This window comes from Ochotona curzoniae, unplaced genomic scaffold (genome assembly GCF_017591425.1).
Source record: "Ochotona curzoniae isolate NIBS_2020 unplaced genomic scaffold, NIBS_Ocur_1.0 contig_46, whole genome shotgun sequence".
Lineage (NCBI taxonomy): Eukaryota > Metazoa > Chordata > Mammalia > Lagomorpha > Ochotonidae > Ochotona > Ochotona curzoniae.
Window position 1 is genome coordinate 6,771,852 of NW_024466340.1, and position 23,436 is coordinate 6,795,287.

General features: G+C 46.0%; 1 protein-coding gene across 4 annotated transcripts in view; it reads right to left on the reverse strand.

The window, feature by feature from the left end:
• The window catches only part of SBNO1 (strawberry notch homolog 1), a 45,091-nt gene that overhangs the window by 10,570 nt on the left and 11,085 nt on the right, over positions 1-23,436 (reverse strand). For all 4 annotated transcript variants that reach the window (XM_040987095.1, XM_040987094.1, XM_040987096.1 and 1 more), the window contains 20 exons: positions 22,485-22,645; positions 21,294-21,427; positions 20,911-21,001; positions 19,241-19,402; positions 17,885-18,020; positions 17,702-17,807; positions 17,327-17,480; positions 16,421-16,603; positions 15,913-16,010; positions 12,626-12,777; positions 11,080-11,280; positions 10,459-10,626; positions 10,189-10,364; positions 8,407-8,538; positions 6,365-6,500; positions 3,997-4,109; positions 3,777-3,848; positions 3,058-3,157; positions 1,274-1,348; positions 352-498 (listed from right to left, as the gene is read on the reverse strand). In XM_040987095.1, coding sequence (XP_040843029.1) covers positions 352-498; positions 1,274-1,348; positions 3,058-3,157; positions 3,777-3,848; positions 3,997-4,109; positions 6,365-6,500; positions 8,407-8,538; positions 10,189-10,364; positions 10,459-10,626; positions 11,080-11,280; positions 12,626-12,777; positions 15,913-16,010; positions 16,421-16,603; positions 17,327-17,480; positions 17,702-17,807; positions 17,885-18,020; positions 19,241-19,402; positions 20,911-21,001; positions 21,294-21,427; positions 22,485-22,645 — 2,697 coding nt within the window. The remainder of the gene's footprint in view (positions 1-351; positions 499-1,273; positions 1,349-3,057; positions 3,158-3,776; positions 3,849-3,996; positions 4,110-6,364; positions 6,501-8,406; positions 8,539-10,188; positions 10,365-10,458; positions 10,627-11,079; positions 11,281-12,625; positions 12,778-15,912; positions 16,011-16,420; positions 16,604-17,326; positions 17,481-17,701; positions 17,808-17,884; positions 18,021-19,240; positions 19,403-20,910; positions 21,002-21,293; positions 21,428-22,484; positions 22,646-23,436) is intronic.

Genomic DNA, 23,436 nt, shown 5'->3' on the forward strand with positions numbered 1-23,436 from the left:
TGCAACAGGTCCATGTAAAAAAATTTACCCATTGGGTTTAGTGCCATGGCTCAATTAGCTAATCCTCGCCTTAAATCACAGGGATCCCATGTAGGTGCCAGTTCATGTCCCGGCAGCCCCGCTTCCCATCCAGCTCCCTGCTTGTGGCCTGGGAAAGCAGCTGAGGACGGCCCAAAGCCTTGAAACTCTGTACCAGCATGGGAGACCCGAAGAAGCTCCTGGCTTCGCATCAGCTCAGCTTCACTGTTGTGGCCACTTGGGGAGTGGATCAGTGGACAGAAGATCTTCCTCTCTATATATCTGATTTTCCAATAAAAATAAATAAATTTTAAAAAAATCTGCCCCACTTACCTAAGATTCCCATGTCATATCTTCCATTTTTTTTGGCATTTTGAACAACTGCAGTAAGTGTGTCCGCAAAATACTGAAATAACGCATTCTGCTGATGCACCTCCATACCCAAAATTCTATTTAAGAATTTTCCTATGTTGTTATAATCTGCAACGGAAAGATGACATAGGTAACGCAGTTCATTCAAACAGCACTTTACAAGATATACACCCTGGTGCAACAAAGCCAATGACATCTAAGAATATCAAAATCATGTCAGGTTAACACCCTTGGAGCATTCCTCCCAATACTGAGGTCTCTCTCTAAGCGATCATCAAGTGGAAGTTCCTGGGTGCTAATGGAGTCAGACGGCAAGGAATAGTCCATGTTCCCACCAGCACCCCAAACACAAGCAGAGCCGGAGAAAAGAACTGAACTGGAAGGGGGAGGGGTTCAAGTCCCACATTCTCTTCTGAATGTCTTCCAGCCCTGGCAATGCTGCCACAACAGGGCTACAACGCGCCCAGTTCTGCCTCTAGGAACTCCCAGTACTCTCCCAGGCATCGCATCTGCTCAAGAGGGTTGCTGAATTCAACTATTTTATGTTAACAGAGTCCAGAATTTACCACCGAAGTAGGTTGGTTCTCCAGCAACACATCTTAACTCCCAAAGTGTAAATTTCAATCTCGGCTGCACGATTAGAATGTCTGAGAGTTTGGGAGACTGCCTATTATGCACCTGCCTCCTGGCTTCAGGGCTTCAAAGTGAGACCGTGGCCCATACTTGGAACCAGGATTTGTAACTGCCACTCCACGGACAGAAGGGAGCCATCAACCCCCCACCTACACTTCCTAATGGACATTCAAAACTGCTGACCTGCAGTATTTGTGACAAAATACATTTTCATTAATGTAAAAAGTTAAACACAAGTTAACAATATGACCTTTATCCAGAGTAAGAATTCCTGAGCGATCTTCCACATTGATCAGGCCAACTCCTATCAATCCTTGACGAACATCTGTAAGAAAAAAAATTGTTTAAAAAAAAAAGGGGGGGGGGCCTGGCAGCATGGCCTAGAGGCTAAGGTCCTCGCCTTGAATGCATAGGATCCCATATGGGTGCCGGTTCTAATCCCGGCAGCTCCACTTCCCATCCAGCTCCCTGCCTGTGGCCTGGGAAAGCAGTCAAGATGGCCCAAAGCTTTGGGACCCTGCACCCGTGTGGGAGACCTGGAGGAAGTTCCTGGATCCTGGCTTCGGATCGGCATAGTATGGGCTGTTGTGGTCACTTGGGGAGTCAATCATCAGATGGAAGATCTTCCTCTCTGTCTCTCCTCCTCTCTGTATATCTGACTTTCCAATAAATAAATAAATAATCTTTAAAAACAAAAACAAGAACAAAAAACCTAACTGAAATGTTTCCATGAGTTATAACCTAATTCAAACTAGATTAAGTTCTACCATTAACAGCCTATCATCTATCACCATTCCAAACAGTAACTGAATTGAATTCTTAGTTCAAAGATCTTCAGACCCTCTACACATTATACTCCAATGCTTCATTAAAATATACCCCCTCGGGCTAACCCAATGGCTCCATTTGGTAATCCTGAGCCGGCCAATTCTGGCGTCCCATACTGGCACCTGTTCGTGTCCTGGCTGCTGCTTGCTCATGGTCTGGGAAAGCAGTAGAAAACAGATCAAGTCCTTGGAACCCTGCCCCATATGAGACCCAAAAGAAGCTGCTGGCTTCATTTAGTCTCAGCTCTGGCCTTTGCAGGAATTTGGAGAATGAACCAGTACATGAAAGATCTTTCTCTCCTTTTCTCCACAGAACTGCCTTCCCAATAAAAATAAGCAAATGTTTTAAAAACTTACCTTTCCAACAACAGCCTAGACTTGGAGTGCTGTGTGAAGTTACCAACTACAAAATCAAATTTTGGGTAGATAGCAGACTATTAGCTATTTAAATAATTTTGTGAAGGTACTTTTAACATTTGTATCTCACTTAAGACACTGGTTTAAGCACCAGATGTATCACTTTAAAAGCATTTATTATTTCTTTTGGAAGGGCACTTTTTATCGCAAAAAGTACACACAAAGATTTTCCATCCACTGGTTCACTCCTTAAATAGCCAAATCGGCTAGAGCCGAGTCACCCTGAACCTAGGAGTAAAGAGCCAGGAGCCAGAAGTTTCTTTTTAATTTCCACACAGACACAAGGTTCAAAGGCATTGGGCAATCCTCTACTGTTTTCCCAGGCTACAAGCAGGGGGCTTGAGGGGAAGCTGAGCAACTGGGATATGAACTAGTGCCCATATAGGAAGCCTGCACTTGGAGATGAAGGACTAGCCTCGTGAGTCAATGTGCTAGCCCAATGTATACCACTTCTGGAAGCTTCAGGTTCCTGGCTTCCATCAAACCCACCCTGGCTACTTTGGCCATTTGAGAAATGAATCAGCAGACAGATTTCTGTCACATAAAATCTTACAAAAAATAGCTTAATCAGAACCTGGTGATGCTTTCTTCAACTGCTTTAACAGAAACACAGAAAGAGGAAAGGTATCTTCCTATGAAATCAGTTTCACTAAAGTTGTCTTACTCCAATGATCTTTAAAACATCTAAGTTTTCGGCAATTTATTTGCAAAGGAAAAGAAAAAATTGAAACCATGAGAGAACAGAAATGTTGGAGGTTATCTTCCCCTCATGTTTACATATTAAAGTTACCTTTAAAGAACTCTCCAGGATAATCTGGAGGCGGAGATACCATAGGAGAATCCAAGTTAACAATGGACTTCATGACAATTTCCAACGCATTTCTTCCATACTGCAAACAAACAAACAAACAAACAAACAAAAAAAAAAACCAAAAGCATCTTCAGTGGTTTTGTCTATCAGATGTTCTTCAATCACACAACTAGTTAGATGTTATAAACTGTTCCTGGTGCTGGGCTTCGGGACACAGTAATTAGGTCACCTTTGGGGACACAACACCCCCATTAGTGGCTGGTTCAAACTCGAGCTACTACACTCCCAATGCAGCTTCCTGCACATGTGCAAGCAGGGAGTAGGCAGCGGGAGCGCTCAACCATCCGGAGTATCTGCCCCCGAAGAGCAGACCTAGACGGGACTCTCTGGCTTTAGCCTGACACAGCCCTGGCTATTACCACAACTTGGGGAGAATGGGTGGTTAAATATCAGTCTCTACTGTTCAATAATAAAAAACACCTATTATTACACAAACTTAAAAAAAGAAACTCTCAATACATATTTTTATACCGCCTACTTAATGTCTGTTCGTATTTGATAAATGAACTTCGCTTCCTTTAAGTCTTTCCACGCCCTCCACGAGGCCCAGGAAGCTGCAGTGTGCAGTCTGAAGCAGTACTCCCCTCCCTTTTGTCTTCGCTGCACTCACAGGGAGGAGCACAGTGCTCCAGACATACCTTGTTGTCAAAGTTGAACCGGCTCAGGTCCCTGGACTCTGTTGCCCTTCTGTCCCCATGGGTAAGCGCACCCTAGTGATACAGAAAATGTCCTATCAATCAACACACATGGGACCTCTCGGGCAGAGGTCAGGGACACAGGTGCATGCCCAAAGGAGTTCTCGGACAGGAGCCAGGGGTCACAGGTCACCGTCCATAGGCACCGACAGCTCTAACTCACCAGACTCTCGAGTCTCTTAGCAACAATGGACGCGAATCTCTGCTCTCCCGCCAATTCCGAAATCAGAAAGACATACTCGGGAGCAGTAACTTGGTTTGATCTGTGAGTTCTTCCTACAATGGCATTTTTATAGAGATCATTAATTGTGTTCACAAGAAAGAGCGCAGAAATTCTGACACCTATCTGAAACTTATTTCCAGTGCTTGGAGCTAAACTGCACTTAAGAAGTCTTTAAATAGGAGAAAAACCACGTATCGTAGCTACCTAACAGGAACCAATTAGAAACAGTAATTTGAAGGACACTGATATTCACAGCAGTACAAGATACAAAGCCGGCTGGCACTGTGGTGTAGAATGCTAAACTGCCACCTGTGGCATGGGCATCTCATCTGGGTACAGGTTTATGCCTCAGCTGGTCCTTTTTCTTTTTTTATGATTTATGTATTTTTATTGGAAAGTCAGATTTACAGAAAGGAGGAGAGACAGAGAGAACCATTGTCTGCTGGTTCACTCCCAAAGTGGCTGCAACAGAGCTGACCTGATCAGGAATTTCTTCCAGGTCACCCACATGGGTGCAGGGTCCCAAGACTTTGGGCCGTCCTTGGCTGCTTTCCCAGGCCACAAGCAGGGAGCTGGATGGGAAGTGGAGCTGCCAGGATTGGAACCAGCGCCCACATAGGAATTCTAGCACATTCAGGTAGAAGAATTTAGCTGCTATGCTATCGTGCCGGGCCCATCACAAATACTGTTTCTAACTCAACAAGTTGTAAGGACTGAAAAGTAGAGACTTGAGCTAGTCCATTAATAGCTAAATTTGGAACAATCAACTGCTCCTGCCAGGTCAGCACAGCCCAGAGGACTATATTTGCTGGTTCACTCCCAAAATGATTACAATGGCGAGGGCTGGGACAGGCTAAAACCAAGAGCCTAAAACCTCACCCAACTCTTCCACAAGGTTAGCAGAAGGCCCATCTCTCACTGCTTGCCCAGGTGTGCCAGTAGGGAGCCAGAATGGAGTGCAGCAGCCAAACATGAGCCAGCTCTCTTGTGAGACACTCCTGCAAGGGCGGTACTGTAGCGAGCTTATTCTGTGCCTGTGGAGTTTGTATGCCACATGGCTAACAGCTGTTGTGCTTTTTTAAAATTCTTACTTATTTCTAGGGGAAAGAGAGATTTATAGAGACAGAAAGATTTTCTGCCCTCTGATTCACTTCTCAAGTAGTGAAAGTGGCTGGAGTTCAGTTCACCCAAAGCCAGAAGCCAGGAGCTTCTTCTGGGTCTCCTACATGCATGCAGGGTCCCAAGGCTCCGGGACCCTCGGCACTTCCCCAAGCCACAAGCAGGGAGCTGGATGGGAAGTAGAGCAGCAAGGAAATGAACCAGTGCCCATGTGGGATTGTAGAGAATGCAAGACGAGGACTCAGACACAAGGCCATTGCATTGAGCCAATTGACACCAGTTTCTGCCCCAGCAGTTGTACTTTGTATTTTATAAATTTATGTTTACTATAGTTTACATTATTAAGAGGACGCATGTCTCCGGGCTTCTGCTCACGAAGGGGAGGGTCAGGGATGAAGGAAGATGTGGGGGACACACGTTTCAGGCTTGTTCCTCTTGTTATGCAGGGGAAGTGAGGGGATGGTCCTCGGATGACGTGCTAGAGACCTCGATGAGGAACTCTCGGCCATGCTTCCGGGCCCGGAACATGGAACTTTCTGACTTACCCTCTCTCCAATTCTGACTTTGAAGTAAAATTTAAAAACATTCAAGGGCCTGGTTCAGTGGCGTAGTGGCTAAGCCTTAAGTGCACCAGGATCCCATATGGGCGCCGATTCTAATCCCAGCAGCTCCACTTCCCTTCCAGCTCCCTGTTTGTGGCCTGGGAAAGCAGTAGAGGACAGCCCAAAGCCTTAGGACCCTGCACCCACGTGGGAGACCCAGAAGAAGTCCCTGGCTCCTGGCTTCAGATTGGCTCAGCTCTGGCCATTGCGGTCACTTGGGGAGTAAATCATCGGATGGAAGATCTTCCTCTCTGTCTCTCCCCCTCTCTGTGTATCTGACTTTGCAATAAAAAAAAAATCTTTAAAAAAGGTTTGCAATAAATCTTTTTAATGTTAAAAAGTAGTAATAAGAATAGGATAGTGGTATCCTGAGCGGCCAGCTTGCCTGGCTGTGCCCCCACACTGAGCCCTTCGTGGCTGCTCTAGAGCTAAGGCGAGACTGTGTCGACGTGCTGGTCATCCTGGAGGACGGACACGCAGCACACTGCCAACGCAGAATCTAAGGGCTCAAGCCCGACGACATTCCATGTAGACAGATCCCCCAGACTATTACCCATTCCTCCAGGGAAATGCACTGCAGAACTCACCAAACTGCTGAATGGCTCTGTCAGCACTCCACGGTAACTCCAAAGTCATGTGAACTCTTCGCCTCTGGTTTTTAGCTCTCCGATCTGCTTGTAATGAGATGCCTGAGCTGGCAGCCTCCGAGATGATCGCAATGTTCTGTATCAAGAAGAAGAAAAAGTCAACTTTGCATGTGGCAGGACAGTGAGTGATACGGTCCGTCCCCAGACGGAGGGCGTGCATCAAGGTGAGAGTTCCTCATTTACACTTAAGTGTGAGCACGTGCAGTAGTGTAGGTGTTATGCATAATGCCCAGGAACCTTCCAGAAAAGCAGAAGACAAAGCCCACTCCTATACTTTCTCCTCTCTGCAGCAACAAGGTAGAGGTAAAGATAGAATCTAAAGGGCCTGGCACGGTGGCCTAGCAGTCTAAGTCTTTGCCTTGAACGCGCCGGGATCCCATGTGGGTGTCAGTTCTAATCCCAGCAGCTCCACTTCCCATCCCGCTCCCTGCTTGCGGCCTGGGAAAGCAGTCGAGGACGGCCCAAGGACCCTGCACCCGTGTGGGAGACCTGGAGAAAGTCCCTGGCTCCTGGCTTCGGATCGGCACAGCACCAGCCGTTGTGGCCACTTGGGGAGTGAATCACAGGATGAAAGATCTTTTCCTCTATCTCTCCTCCTCTCTCTATATATCTGACTTTGTAAAAAAAATAAATAAATCTTTAAAAAATACTGGACCTAAAACCTGCCCTTGTACACACAGCCAACTTGGAAATGGAAGTACATCATTAAGGGCAACACCCTGACGCAGTTACCCAACATGTGTCCTGTGCAAAACAAGATTTTACACGTTGTCATTTAGCAGTCCACCTAACAAACACAATTCCTAAGAAATGTATGACCAGATGCATAAAACAGTACACAAAATAACACCTCCCCTACAGTGTTCACTGTAACAACATCCACTGGACACAGGTTTGGAAGGTAACTTTGAGGCAAGCAACTATTGCCTACTTTCAAGTTTCACTGAAAAGATGAATATAGACAGACAGGAGAAGCCTAATGTCTGATGAAGCTGACTGGACAAGCAGATTCTACAACAGAGCTTCTGGTGCCCAATTCCTGAGGGAGCTGACATCTCATACTGGCACTGGTTGGAGTCTCAGCAGCTTCCTGCCAATGTGCCCGGAGAGTGCAGAGGAGGGCCCCAGGGTGGCACCCACAAGAAGCTCCTGACTCTGCACAGGTCCAACTCAAGCCACTGTCACACTGGGAAACACACCAACAAGTGGAAGACCAACCTCTCTCTCTTACTCTGCCTTTCAAATAAATAAATGTATCTTAAAAAAAAATTCGAAGGCCCTAGTGAAACCTTCACAGTGGTTAGATGTGGAAATTCACTCCCACAGATGATCATCTTAATTAAACAAGGCACAGCAACACAAACAGCAAAACCAAAGTGTATCCGTAACCTGGCTGCACTAAAAGAACAGGTCAAGAAACCAACATGATCTAGCAAAACACAGCATTTTTATATTCTCATTAGATTTTTCGATCCCCCAAACTATTAAGAACTATGTCAAAATCTGAACACAATACAAGTATTCCCAACACTTATGAGAAACAAAAACAGCATATCCAATGACTGCATCACAGAGCGTCACAGAGTGTGCAGCGGCCGTGCAGGGGACAGGCACCCCACACGCACGGACCGGGTTTTACGCAGCTGTCCTCGCTCCCATGGAGATCTCTGCTTGCGGCCTGGGAAAGCAGCAGAGAATGAGCCAAGTCCTGGAGGCCTTGGACCCACGCGGGGGACCAGGGGAAATTTCTGGCTTTCAGCTTTGCATGAACTCAGTGCAGGCCACTGGCGCCATCTGCAGACTGGACCAGCAGAGAGCCTCTGTCTCACCATCTTAAAAATCTACCTTGCAAGTAAAAATAAATCTATAGAAATAAAACTCAACAGAAGTGATTTACGATAAATTTTTCAAAAATAAAAAAAGGCTCCTCAAACTTAAATATGGGCTTACTTTTCACCGATAAGCAACCCAGAAGGACATACCTTATCTCCATCCATGAACCTCTGCTTCTCCGTGATGTTCAGTATCTCCACAGGCACATCGAGCTCGGACCGTGACTCGTAAGACACGCTTCCGTCATCATTGCTCACAACCCGCCCCTTGCGGCCCGTCATCTACAAGCACAATGTTAGTGTTTTGTTGGTTTTGGTTTTCAGTATGCAAAGCAATACGTATTGAAGAGAAGAGAGGCCCCTGTAACAATGAGAAGAGGAGCTCCACGGGAAGCAACACACCACAGTTCCTTAGAGGACCCGGGATGCGGACGCACAGCCCAAACGTGCTAGCACAGCCAGTCACCAGGCTCTGAAACAGCCCTAGGCAAAGCTCACAAGGACTGTCAAAAACAGAACAGGGTGGAGCCCAGCACAATAGCCTAGTGGCTCCTTGCGTTCAATGCGCCGGGATCCACATGGGTGCAGGTTCTAATCTCGAGTACCACTTCCCATCCAGCTCCCTGCCTGTGGCCTGGGAATGCAGTCGAGGATGGCCCAAAGCTTTGAGACCCTGCACCCATGTAAGAGACCAGGAAGAGATCCTGGCTTTGGATTGGCTCAGCTCTAGCCATTGTGGCCCCTTGGGGAGTGGACCATTGGGTGAAGATCTTCCTCTCTGTCTCTCCTCCTCTCTGTATATCGCCTTTCCAATAAAAATAAATAAATCTTAAAAAAAAACAGGGCAGAAACTTCGGGGCGGGTCAGTGGATAAAGCTGCCACTTGCAATGCCCTATCATAGTACCATTTCCAAGTAACAGCCTGTCAGCTTCGTGCTAATGTGCTGGAAAGAGCAGCAGTGGATGGCAGAAGTTCTTGGGATCTGGTCATGTAAAACAAGAATGCAGGGCCTGGCATGGCAGCCTAGCGGCTGAAGTCCTCGCCTTGCTCATGCTGGGATCCCATATGTACACCAGTTCTAATTTCAGCGGGCCCCGTTACCCATCCAACTCCCTGCATGTGGCCTGGGAAAGCAGTAAAGGATGGCCCAAAGCCTTGGGACTCTGCACCCACGTGGGAGACCCAGAAGAGGCTCCAAATTGGCACAGCTCTGGCCGTTGAGGCCACTTGGGAAGTAATCAACAGATGGAAGATCTTCCTCTCCGTGTCTCCTCCTCTCTGTATAGCTGCCTTTCCAATAAAAAAATAATTCTTAAAGAAAAGTAGAATAAGAAAGAGAGTGAGCTTCCATCCTCCAGGCCACTCCCCAAATGGCTGCAATGTTGGCCCAGCCTAATCTAGGCTCTTGGTTTCTGCTTTCAGTCTGGTCCAACCCTGCCAGTTATGGAAAAAGACCAATGGACATAACTGCCAATGCCCAAATAAATTTCTTTAAAAAAAGCTGCATGACAAGGACCAGTAACCCCCATCAGCCATTGAGACAAACCATGGCTGTGGGCCAACAGCTCAAGTGGGAGGAGGTGCAGGGACTGTGGCACAGCAGGTCAACCTGCACCTCTGAGCTGAAGGCCTGGGCCAACTGCTGGCTTCTGTGAGCAAACACACTTGAGCCTCTGCCACTCACACTACTCAGATTAAACTCCTGGCACAAGAGATCAGCCTGGCCAAGCCCTGTCCATTGGAAGCACTGGGGAGTGAACCAGCCAGAAGTCTGTGCCCCAATGAAAGCAACTTTTTCAAAACACACACACACAAAACCTCTAGTAAGAGGGTCCTTAAGCTCAATGATAGAAAATCTGACTACATTACAATACTCAAAATTATCACTCACGCTGCACGATTTAAAGAGGTAAAAATGAGGCCACCCTTACCTCAGCCACGTTCTCTGGGCCACCAAGTTCATCAATAAGCTCATCCAGGGTATTAGGAGGGAGGTCTTCCGCCAATTTTTCCAGCCTGTCAAGCAGGTCCTTCTTCATATGCTGGGCCCGCTCCACAGCATCCTGACTTGTTATAAGGCTGTTGCTACTGTTGGTATTACTATTAGCTAGAGAATATTGGTTAAACATCAATACAATGTTTAAGCTTTTGTTGTGTTTACAAGTGTATTACAAAGACAACACAAGATTTCACAAGCTCACCTGCGGCGCTGTTAGGAGCAGGTGAGACAACAGGCGTAGACGAAAAGCTAGGTCGCTTTGATCCAAGACCTGAAGCTAATAAGGCACTTTGAATCGAATCTGGATCTATGCTCTTCTTCCTTTTTTTATCTTTGTTTTTCTTGTGTTCCTTCCTGATTAACCAAGGATCTAACACAGAGGAGAGATTATTCAAACCATCTGCGAAGACCAGTACAGAACCTTCCTGCTGATGGCAACCTTGAGCTGGCTTTGTCAACGACTATAAGGAAGCAGAATATTGTACCCACACGTACCAGGGTAAGGGTGGCACCACAATGTGGTAAATTAAGCTTCCACCTCTGGTACTGGCATCCCATACTGGTGCTGGTTTAAGTCCTGGTTATTCAATTTCTGGTCTGGCCCTTCTTATGGCCTGAGAAAGGTTCCTACACCCACATGGAGAGCCAGAAACCTGGAGGAGGCTCCTGACTGCTGCATTCCAAGAGCTCAACTCCAGCCACGTGTCAGTGAACTACCAGCAGCTGGAGGAGACCTCTGCCCCGCACACCTACTGCCCCGCACACCTACTGCCCCTGAGCGGTACCACCCGTCCATTGACTCTCCAAGCACGTATCAGCTCACCATCTTCATCATCCTCACTAGATTCATCTCGAAACGGATTGAAGTCGTCATCATCTCCGGAGCTCATGTTTTTGGAGCTTTCGTAGTCGCTCTCTTCATTCTCAGAGGCATCAGATTCACTGCCACCACTGTCGTCGGAACTGCTGCCGGCGAGACCACCCGCTTTTCGTGCCTTTTTGGATTCCCGGGTTATTTCATCACCTGCGCGCAAATTCCAAACAGAATCAGTTCAAACAATGTGTCTAAATATCTAAATACACCACACTCACAAGATTAGTTCAGAGGGTAAGCGTTTATATAACCTATTAGAACATATAAACCAACAACCAGATGCTACTCCAGGGATCCCATGAAGGACCAGGTTGTGCACACTTGTTCTCAAGATTTAGTATAAATTACTTCTAGATGTCTAACATTCAAATTAAATTCACAACAAAAAGTCACAACAGTAGAGACCCAGCAGCAAATCCCAGATGTGCAGTGCGGGAACAGGGTGGATTTCACATCCCAGTTTGCCTCCTAGAGCCAAATCAGGAGCCATTTTGTATAATGAGGCAAGGGTTCTGGAGCTGGTCTGCGCATGCACTGAGGTGGGGCTGAACTATTTCTGGCTCAGTGAACTGCAAGCAATTGGCATCCTACAAGTTCCACCCAAGGCAGGTGTGGGCGGCCTTCAGACCTGATGGCCAGCAGATCAAGAACAGGCGCCATTTCTTACAGTGTAGCAAAGACTAAGACTGCAGAGGACAAAAGTGAGCTGCGCTGTATCCCATGTGTTTTTATTTCTTTTGTTTATTCCAAATAACTTCTTTTCTCTTGTCGAATTCATCATTGGCTCATGGATTACACGGTGGGATCATTTTTCTCAAGAGACTTTTGTGTTTCCTTTTTGTCACTCGTGCTGATTACTCAGTGTTGCGTTTTTCATGGTGCTGTAATCTGTTGATGTTGTTGTTGTGGCTGTTCTGACTCATACCAGTTGTTGACCTTGTTTCATGGCTTGTCAATTATGGAAATGCAGTGATGGAGTACTGGGATCTACCATATACAGATGTGGGGGAACAATGGAACACGCATCCCTGCTTTCAGATGAAAGATGGAGTCCCAATGAAACTGTTGGACATGTGTAGACAATGGGATGCTGGAATGTCTGACACTGTCTGTACCAACAATGTCGGGTACACTTAAATTAGACTGATGGAATTATGATTCCTCATGAAGGACTACACCATTGTAGCACAATGGGGAAAATCTGTTGGGGGCAGTGACCACTCCTGAGCAACTCAACTGAACATGTGCAGGGACTTGAGAACCTGCCACAACACTGAACAAAAGGCAAGCTGCAGCGCAGACACGTGGATGAGGATGGACTATTTGGTCATGGGACAAAGGAAGCTCTAATTGACAAGTTCACTTGCAACTATGAAACCATGACCGTGAAAACATGCAACTGTTTGCTTATTCAAACTCCATTCCCAAACACAGCTGCAGGAAGATGTTTAAATACCTAACACTGTCGGCATCAACTACTCAAAACAAGACTCACCTTTCCGCTTCTTCACTTTACTTTCTTTACAGGGACTATCTCTGGGTGAACTGTTATTACTTGGAGCAGTCAAATCAATTCCTAGTAAACTGTAAAGTTTTTTTCTGTCTGGAGCAGGAAAGTGCTTTTCTATGAGGGACTGCAAAACTCCTCTGTTTTTAAAAAAGAAAATAGTGACAATTATTCCTTCACATGGCAAAATAACTCACTTTGAAAATCTTAACATTTACATTTAAACTTTCATTGATACAGAACAAATTTCATACAATGAAGAATCATACTTCCCTCCCTTAATTCCAGAATATATCCTAAAAGGAAATACACTACGCTTAATCTTAGAAAATGACTCAGCTAAAAATGAATTTTAATTTTCTACATCAACACTGTCCGACTGAAACTGATTGCAAGCCAAGCCACAAGCATGTCTGTAGATTCTAGCGGCTGACACCTGCAGGAGCTGTAACAGTGTGACACTAGCTCAATGGATTAACACGTCAAGTCACTGCTTGCAACACCCATGCTAAGGTGCTGGCTCCAGTCGGGTGCTCCATGCTTTTTCTTTAAGATTTATTTATTATTTTTTATTGAAAATGCAAATATAAAAGGAGGTACTACAGACAGAATGCTCTTCCACCTGCCAATTCATTCCCCAAGTGGTCACAATGGCCAGAGCTGAGTCCATCCTGAAACCAGGAGCCAATAGCCATCTGTACTCCTTTCCCAGGCCATAAGTTGGATGCTGGATGGGAAGTAGAGCAGCCAGCACACACACGGGAGCCCAATTGGGATCCTGGCACATGCAAGGCAAGAACTTTAGTCACTAGGCCATCACGGCAGGCCTGATGGCAAGACTTCTGATCCAGCCCCCTGCTAGGTTAAACTTGGAGAGAAGCAGCTGATCCCTGGGTGGAGAAGCCTGCCGCCATGGGAAATGGGATGCAGCAGGTGGCTCCTGGACTTGGCCTGGCAAGGACACGACTTGTGGACAGCCAGGGAGTAAAGGAGAGACGCACTGATCAATCCACTGATTATTAAACAAACTGAATATATTTAATGCATAAAAAGTGTTCTTTCACAACACAAATATACAATCAGAATGCAAAAATTTACCATAATCTGCCAACTCAAAGATCTGGAACGCTTCACCAGTTTGTGTGTTATTCTTCTGCAGGGGCCAAGCTAGTCCAATGTTAGTAAACGTGCTGCCAAAACAAGCACTACTTACTTATTGTAAAGGCAGGGAGGGACAGACAGGGAGGATTTTCTACTCCCTGCTTCATTCTCAAAGCTGCAACAGCCAGACCTGAGCCAGGACCAATTTCAAGAGTCTGACACTCCAACTGGGTCACCCACGCGAGGGGCAGGTTCCATGCCCCTTCACTGCCTCTCCATGCACTTGAGCAGGGAGTGGGACACCATAGGTGCAGCTGCGACGTGATGTGAACTTGTGTCATCCTAACATGCTGTGCCAAGACTGCACATGGGAATGGTTTTTCCTTCAGATGAGGGGCTGTGAACCTGTTCCACACTGAGAGCACACAGCAACTTGAACTTACTTCATGGGAATAAAAGCCATAGGTAGCAAGTACCCAACAGACATCAACGTACAGAAAAACAGATCAAACTTTTGCTTTGAAAATCTTTCAAGTAAATGCATCTTAAAAGACACATGAATTCACCCCCTATAACAAGAAATACAGTGACAATGGCTATGTTGTCAACTTCATTCCCACAGGTAGACACATGTGACAGACTGAGCTGGATCTTGCACTGGCTAGCACACACAGGAGTTAAGTCTGGGGTTATCTCGGGCAAGGTTTCATTGGTGTTCCCCCCCGCAGCTGGACTGCTGGACTCAAAACTCCAACCACAGGGAAATCACAGGATCTGTGGTCTGACCGTAGAGTGTATGTGCCAGAACCGGGCTTCCTTGGTTGCTGAAGCCTGGGCAGTGGACAGCATGTTCAGAAACTCAAAGGGGGACATGACAGCTCACTGAGGTCTGCAGAGGACGTCTAGGACCACGGAGGGCAGAACTGGACAACTCCCATGGCCAAGCTTTGACCCAAGTATCTATGTGAGTGAGTAGGTCAGATGGACTATGTCAGTCAATGGACCTTCGGAAGGTTTTTTCAACTTTGGAGCAATAAAATCAAGAGCACTGGGCCCGGAATGATAGCATAGCGGTTAAAGTCCTTGCCTTGAACGCACTGGGATCCCATATGGGCGGCGGTTCTAATCCTGGCAGCCCTGTTTCCCATCCAGCTCCCTGCTTGTGGCCTGGGAAAGCAGTCAAGAATGGCCAAAAATTTGGGGACCCTGCAACCGTGTGGGAGATCCAGAAGTTCCAGGTTCCTGGCTTCAGATTGGCTCAGCTCTAGCCATTACAGCCCCTTCGGGAGTAAGCCATCAGATGGAAGATCTTCCTCTCTGTCTCTCTTCCTCTCTAAACATATCTGACTTCGCAATAAAAATAAATAAATCTTTAAAAAAAAAAAAAAAAAAAGGAGCATCTGAGAACTACTGACACCATTTCAGCAGTAGCCATGGCACATACTCCACACTGGTGACCCTAGGATGACATCACATGGCCACCCCTAGCCTCGGGTACTGATTAGCCTGACTATAGTTAAAATGTTGGGAGTGGCCCTCTCCCCTGCCCCACATACATAAAGAAAAGTTGGGGAAAAAAAAAAAAAAGGAAGCAATTATCTCATCCACTTTCTCCCATTCCTTGACCCATCCCACCCTGCTCAACAGTCCACCTGGACATGAATCCTTCTCAGTCATGTGAACTTAAAAAAAAAAAAGGCGGGGAGGGGGGGAGTGCCCAGTGAGACAGCCCAATGGCTGGATCCTCACCTTGCCTGCCTGGGATTCCATATGGGTACCAATTCATATTTCATATCATGTCTGGTCCACTTCCCATCCAGCTCCCTGCTTACAGTGTTCAAAAGCAGAAGATGGCCCAAAGCCTTGGGACCCTACTCCCACATGAGACCCAAAAGCTCCTAGCTCCTGGCTTCACAGCAGCTCAGCTCTGGCCATTTCAGGCACGTGGGGAGTGAACCAGTGGACAGAAGGTCTTTCTCTGTGGCTCCTTCTTTCTGTATATCTGACTTTCCAATAAAAACAAATAAATCTGGCTTCTCAGCAAAATAAAAACGACAAATAAATCTAAAGAAATAAATAAAAGTTGAAAAAATAGTACAAGTGAATGCAAAATTTTATCTCCAGGTATGTCAACAATTAAAGTAATAGAAGTAAAAAGAAGCCAAAAACATTACTTGGCAGTTGAAACAAAATCATTCAATTCTCCACCGCCCTCTTCCAAGGCTTCTAAGGTTCTAGCTTCTCCCGTGGACTGCAGACCAATGACCACACACTGCAAAAATAGATACAGAAAACACCATTATAAATCAGCACATGTAGAAACATTTTACCTCCCTAGCAAGCAGCCCCACCACTGTCCAGTGTACGTGAGTTTATACATTCTACACAATAAGATTATACAGCTACCCTAAGGAGTATGCACTCAGTCATTCACCTTCTCAGTAGACGTATCCTCATCCAGAAGGCTAAAGCAGCGCGGGCACACACATCAGTGCTGACAGTCATGAACAGCCAACCCACAGTGCCACTGACTTCATCACGCTCGCTGTCAGCTACCTGAACGCCGAGCACTCAGAGCTAGCCACCAGTCAGACCATGTTTACAAGCAGAACACCTTAGCATCAGCCAAGACTAAGCACTTCATCAAAAACAACAGGTTATTACAAACATCTGCCAACTTACTTTTCCATTCTTGATTTCTTCCCGGGCTAGTTGCACAACCCTTTTAACTTTGGAAGCTATACACAAGTACTTGAAAAACCTCTGGTGCGCAGACCAGAACTGACCCCACATGGACTTCTTCATTCGTTGCTCAGCATCTATCAGATCAGCAGCTTGCTGAAACCGTTCCCTGGCAATGACCCACTGCAAAGACACAATCAGCACTGTAGCCAGTTCATCTGAGTGCAGTTACTGAAACGCAACACAATTAACATATGACCAGGACTGTCTGCTTCCTTTTTTTTTTTCTTTTTTCAATTTTTACTTTAAATGATGCTTACATAGTTGATCAGGGTGGGAAGGATCCAGGATTAGGGGAAAGTGGGTAAGAATAGTTTCCAAAATAGGACCATGGCCAAGTGTGATACAGCCTCTACACTGGAAGGCTGGTTTGGATCCAAATCCTATCCTCTCTACTCTGTTCCAATCCCACTTCCCAGCAACCTGCCTGGGAAAGCTGCTGCCCATCCCCCAGGAAATCACGGATGCAGGTACAGACCTCCCTCTGGTAACCCCGCCCAGCTGTGGTCATTACAAACATCTGAAAAACAAACCTATGGATTTAAAACTTCTATGTCTCTTTGCTTTCTCTCTCACGTTGGCTTTCAAATCAAGACTGACATATCAACAGGCGCTGGTGTTGTGGCATGGAAGGCTAAAGTGTCCAGCTACTTTTTTTTTTTTTTTAAGGTTTATTTATTTTGATCATTTGCTATTTCAGAGTAGAAGTAATTTCAACTGGTTAACAGACATTTGGTTTAAACAGGCTATTATGTGACCATTCAAATGCTGTTTCATAGAACTATTTCAGTTGGTTAACTGACATGAGAGCACAATAAATCCCACACAGGAAGAACAGTTTCTCACCAGTCTGACTGCTTTGTTATACATTTTCACATAGCTCTGAGAAAGAAGCACTTCCTCGATTTTGAAGGTCACTCCAGTGAAGCTCAGCTGTCGTGCGATGTACATCCCTCGAAGCTTCATGTCCATAGCAACGATCTCCATGGCACCCACACCTCTGAGCACATCAAACACACAGCACCCTCAGTAAACAGACCGGAACAGGCAGGAAAGGGGTTCCCACATGACATGTGACTGACACAGGAACTGAGAACAGTACTTTAGAGCACTGCTAGACACACAGGATGCAGTTAACTTCATTTAGTATAAAAAACTTGCTATTCATGCATGGGTCTCTCATAAGACATCTTCCACATACTTAACGCAAAGCTGTATTACCTTCTTTCTACTGCTTGAATGAAATCACTGAATTCTCTAAATGGCGTTCCCTCACCCCATATTCCAAGACGGTTCATGTAGGCCATGTTACGTGGTTCGGAAGCACCTGAAAAATCCCCAAAGGCAACATATTACACCTGAAGGAGTAACCAGCCCCATCTCTTCAAGAAATGATTTACTCACCAGTGGCACTAGCGTAAACAACTCTGGCTTTTGGCAATTTGTTCTGAAGCTCTAAAACTGCTAAGCCCGTCTTGGTGGGTTTTGAAGAACCAACAGGACATAAGTTTTTTGCTTTATGACACTCATCAAACACTATCTATAAGGAATGAATTAAGGAACACATCACATTACCACTGACTTCCCTGAGCCTTTCAGTCTGCCATCAAGATTACAGACACACGGGCCCGGCGCGGTGGCGCAAGTGGTTAAAGTCCTCGCCTTGCACGCCCGGGAGCCCATATGGGCGCCGGTTCTATCCCGGCAGCCCCGCTTCCCTTCCAGCTCCCTGCCTGTGGCCTGGGAAAGCAGTCGAGGATGGCCCAAAGCTTTGGGAACCTGCACCCGCGTGGGAGACCCGGAAGAGGCTCCTGGCTTCGGATCGGCATAGCATCGGCCGTTGAGTTCACTTGGGGAGTGAATCATCGGATGGAAGATCTTCCTCTCTGTCTTTCCTCTCTGTATATCCGCCTTTCCAATAAAAAAAATAATAAAATCTTTAAAAAAAAAAAAAAGATTACAGACACACGCGGGGCAGGTGTCTGGCCGAGGGGAAGACATCACTCAGGAAGCCTGCATGGCTTTAGCACAGTGCCTCTCTTCCCTTCTGGCTCCAATTGCAGCCTCTTGGTAATATGCTTTTTACAGCCACGGACTCAGCACGTGAGGGCTCAAGTAACACCTTCCTGCTTCCAGTCCCGACATCCCCACGGGCACGAACGGCCTCTCCGTGGACAATGCGGGAGTGGGCTGCCCCTGGGCAGGAACCGCCTCTTGGTGGGCACTGCGGGAATGAGCTGTGGCTACCACTCACTATGTTTTCCAAACAAGCAAAAACTGTGTTTAATTACAAAAGCCCTCTAAATAATTCCATTTCATCCCTCTGGTCTCAGAGGCATTCACTGAACTCAATCCTCATCTGAACTATAAGCTTCACTGTCCACTCGCACTGAGCAGGCACAGTGCAGCCAAGGTGGAGAAGGCCCAGTGGTGACTGGCAGCAGCTGGACCAGCTGCCCACGCCAGACTGCAGGTGAGTTTAGGAGACACTGAGGTACTAAGATTTTGCTCCCTGAATATTCTTAGGTAGACAAATATATAACATGAATCCCCAAGAATGACATACAGTACTCCCCCATAAATATTAACATTATCCTAAACTACAAGCTTCAACTTCAATCTGAAAGGCAAAACCCAGCTTCAACTGCGTAACGCCCTGAGACTCCCTCACATGGGCAAATGTACATCCAATCTACCTAAGGACTTTCCAAATCCAACAGTACACAACTCTTAGATCAAACCACTCGCCCTGAAGGATACCACTCCGTCGAAGTCACTGCCGCACCAATGCAGAAGCTGCTCCAACCTTGTTTTGTATTTACCACCAGACTGGCTTTCACCAATAAGGGAAGAATAGGTGGCAAAAATAACACCCTTTTTAACACTCCCATTATGTTTGGAAGAAATTTTTCCATATTTAAACTAGAAAAAAAAAAGAGAAAAATTTAATTAGCATACTTTTCTCAGAAACATTTGGACCAAATAGTTACAATTGCTTAATGTGGTAGCATGACGGCATTCAGAAAATTTGTAAGCACCACTTAGAAAGATGCCAAAAACTCTTTACCAAGGGGTCAGCGGTGTGGCACAGTGGGGAAAGCATTGCTCTGCGGGCCCGGCACAGTAGCCTAGTGGCTAAAGTCCTAGTCCTGCATGCCCCAGGATCCCTTATGGGTGCTGGCTCATGTCCCGGAGGCCCCACTTCCCACCCAGCTCCCCGCTTGTGACCTTGGAAACAGTCAACGATGGCCCAAAGTCTTGGGACCCTATGTGGGATACTCAGAAGAAGCTCCTGGCTCCTGGCTTCAGATTGGCTCAGCTGTGGCCGTAGTGGCCACTTGGGGAGTGAATCAACAGAAGAAAGATCATCCTCTCTGTACATTTGGCTTCGCAATAAAAATAAACAAATCTTTAAAATAAATTAAAAAAAAAAAAAAAAAAAAAGAAGGCGGCACACCAATTCCTTCAGGCACAGGAGTCACAACTGAGTCAAAGGGCTACCAGGGAGACATCTGCAGTAGGAACCCTGCTTGGCCTACCATAACCACGCTAGCCAGTGGTGCAGTCTGTTAATAAACACTACTAAATTCCTGTCAAAATTTCTAGTCGAGTGCAACCATGTTTGAGATATAAACACACATTTTGTTCCATCCAGAAAGGTCAAGCCGACCAGCTGTACATTCATTGCACTCAGCCTATGAGCCACAGCGATCACCCACATTTCTGCTAAGCTGCAATTCAATGGTCAGACACCCAGAGGACCAGCCGAGAGGACTAAGCTCTGCAGTACAGCACATCAAGCCACAACCAGGGACACCGACATATCCTTTCAGTGCAACGGTGCTCATCCTAGCTATGTGCTTTCTGATGCGACCCCCCACTAATGCATCAGCAGCAATGTCGGCTCCACCACGGAGGGGAGACAAGGAGAAAGACTCAGGGGCTGAGTTGCAGCAGAGCAGGTAGAAGTGCTGACTACAATGCCAGCAAGTCTATACCAGTGCCAGTTCAGGTCCTGGCTGCTCCACTTCCCACTCAGGTGTTCCCTTCAAACGTGCCTGGGAAAGCAGGAGAGGATGATCCCAGCACCTGCACCCCTGCTTTCAACTGCGAGCCTGGAAGAAGCTGGCGGCGGAGGCCTGGCCCAGGCACGGCTATTTTACCACGGGGAGAATGCGCCAGTGGATATAAGGCGCTAACCTCTTCTTTTTAACTATTTCAAATAACTAAATATATTTTAATTTAAAAATTAAAGGGACAGGTGTGGTGGCCTAGCAGCTAAAGTTCTCGCCCTGAACGCTGCAGGACCAGCAATCACCACGTTCTCTGAGGAGTAACTTAGCCTTGCATACTAGGCCGTCACAGGAAAGCATTCATGGCCCATTCCTAAGTATTTATCTAACGGAGAACCAAGCACAGAGCTCTCCTACCTTATTTAGTGAATGCACCAAGATGTTCTTTGCTCCGATATCTCTCAAATCTCTCTCAGCATCATACTTTAAGTCATTTGAGACGCTAAACCTGTCACGAAGACAAAAAAGAAATTCCTAAATTAAATGGCAAGCCTGACAGTTTAACCTCTGCCTGCAAGGGCAGCAACCTGGATGGGTGCTGGTTCGAGTCCCAGTTGCCCCCATCCAATCGAGCTCCCTGTTAACGCAGCTAACTAACAAAGTGAACCAACACATAATTACATCTCTTTCCCTTTCTCTGTAACTTGCCTTTCAAATAATGAAATCTTAAAAAAGAAAAACCTCATTATTTAAAAACAATCCTGTTGCAGAACTCGCGATGAATACAGGCTGACACTCACCAGAGCGCTCGCTTCCTGCTCAGCAGGTAGTTCTCATAGATGATGCCCGCTATCGTCCGGCCTTTGCCAACCCCGGCACCGTCACCGATCAAGAAGCCAGCACGGTCTCCATTAGGGAGGAATGTCTCATGTTGCTGGAAAAGAAAAGGGAGTTAGCCTACCATGTAGTTTGGCGACCAATTTGAGAGTTTTGCACATATATTGCTACTTCTACATAAACAAAGCACAGTTTACAGATCCTGTCTGTGTATTTATTATGTCCTTTCTTGTTATGTTCCACGAACCATGTGACTGAAGCTCATAAATTAGTAAAGGTTACTCCATTCGCATTTTCAAAGCTTGTATCAAGTAAAAACTTCTCTACCACACGTAAAGAGGAGGGAAGTTGGCTATTTGGTCACTATGTTACTTTACAGAACTGAGTGTAACCCAAAACCTTCCCGAACAGGCAGAACAAATTAACCTGACACCATGCTAAGAAAGAGAAGCCAACAGCTTTGATGCAAAGATACCAGTTTATTCTATATTCAATCACCACCCAGATAGTGGGAATCAAATCTGAAACGAGCATTTTACCCTGTGCGACTGTGTGTGTATGTGTGTGTGCACATGACTGTCAAAGGAACAAACTCCTAGAGATGAAAATGACATTTCATTTTTTTTAGGATTTATGTGTTTTTTTCTGAAAATACAGATTATCAGAAAGGGGATACAGAAACAAAGACCTTCTATCCACTGTTGACTCCCTAAGCAAGCACACTGGCCAGAGCTGAGGAGCTCTAAAGTCAGGAACTCATTTCAGGTCGCCAAGTGGCACCTTTTTGGGGAAAAGCACTTAGGTCATCCTCTACTGCTCTCCCAGAACACAAGCAGGGAACTGCACGGGAAGTGGAGCAGCTGGCATGTGAACTAGTAGTGCTCATTTGGTATGCTGGTGCTTGGAGGTGGAGGATTAGCCAATTGAGCCAGAAGATGTTCCTGGCATAGTTCCAATCGGATCAACTCCGATTATTGTGGCCATTTAGGGAGCAAACCAGTGGATGTCTCTCCTTCTCTCTCTAAATCTGCCTTTCACATAAATATATATAAACCTACTTGTCTAAAACTCACACTTTCAATTCGTGCATACAGGCAAACACACCTCTGGGTTAAAGCACTGTACCAGCCCGCGACACCATCAGCTCTGCTCACCTGGGCAGCATATGTAATCGCCTCCAGCTGCAACGCTGACAACCAGCCGTGGTCAATAGTTTCTTCAGAAATAGATGTTTTGTACCAAACGTCAGGAGGCGTAACACTGGACAAAGAGCTAGTTTCCACTACAGCATCTGGGTGACGCAGGCCAATTTTTACTAAATAAAAAATTTAAAACACTTCATTGTAGTCATTTAGCAAACACTTCCAGTTTGGTAAAGTATTAGAATAGAAACTCTTATTTTTCTACTACATATAGTTTACAGATTTGATGGTTAAAAAAATCTAGAAATACAACAATTTACTTCACACTATCAAGCTCACCACTAACAGAAAATGATCATATTCTAAGGGTTCAGTAGCAACTTGAAACATTCACTTCATTTATTCAAACAATAAACTAATTTGCAAACAACTCGGAGTACAAAATTAAGCAGTAACTACCATAACAAAACGTGCAACGTAAATACTTTAAATAGCAACCTACAGATGCTTCCTGGAAAAGATCGCATAGTTTAGTCTTCAACTTGGCAGGTTGCTAGCCCCTCACCAGCTGCTGCGTGTACTTCATGTAAAAGTAGCCAAAGACATGAAGGAAGCCAACAGGCAAACCCAGGTTGTAATGAAACGGCACCTGCTAAGGCAGCAGTCTTGAGACTGTGCTGAAATCTCACTTCAAGGATCACAGATGAACTATCTCAATCTTGTCATGAGATCAATTATTTGGAAAGAGTAGGAGTATCAAGAGCTTAGGAATAATAACCAAAAACTAATTTTTCAGAAAGATTTGAGACAGAGGCCTAGAAAGGGCGAGAGGGAGGGAAACAGAGAAGTCAAACATCCCCTCTACTGCTTTGCCAACCACAGTCAGGGCTGGCCAGGACCACACGGGGAGCTGGGGCGTCACCCTCCTCACCCTCCTCACCATTCCCTGCTTTCCTGAACGCAG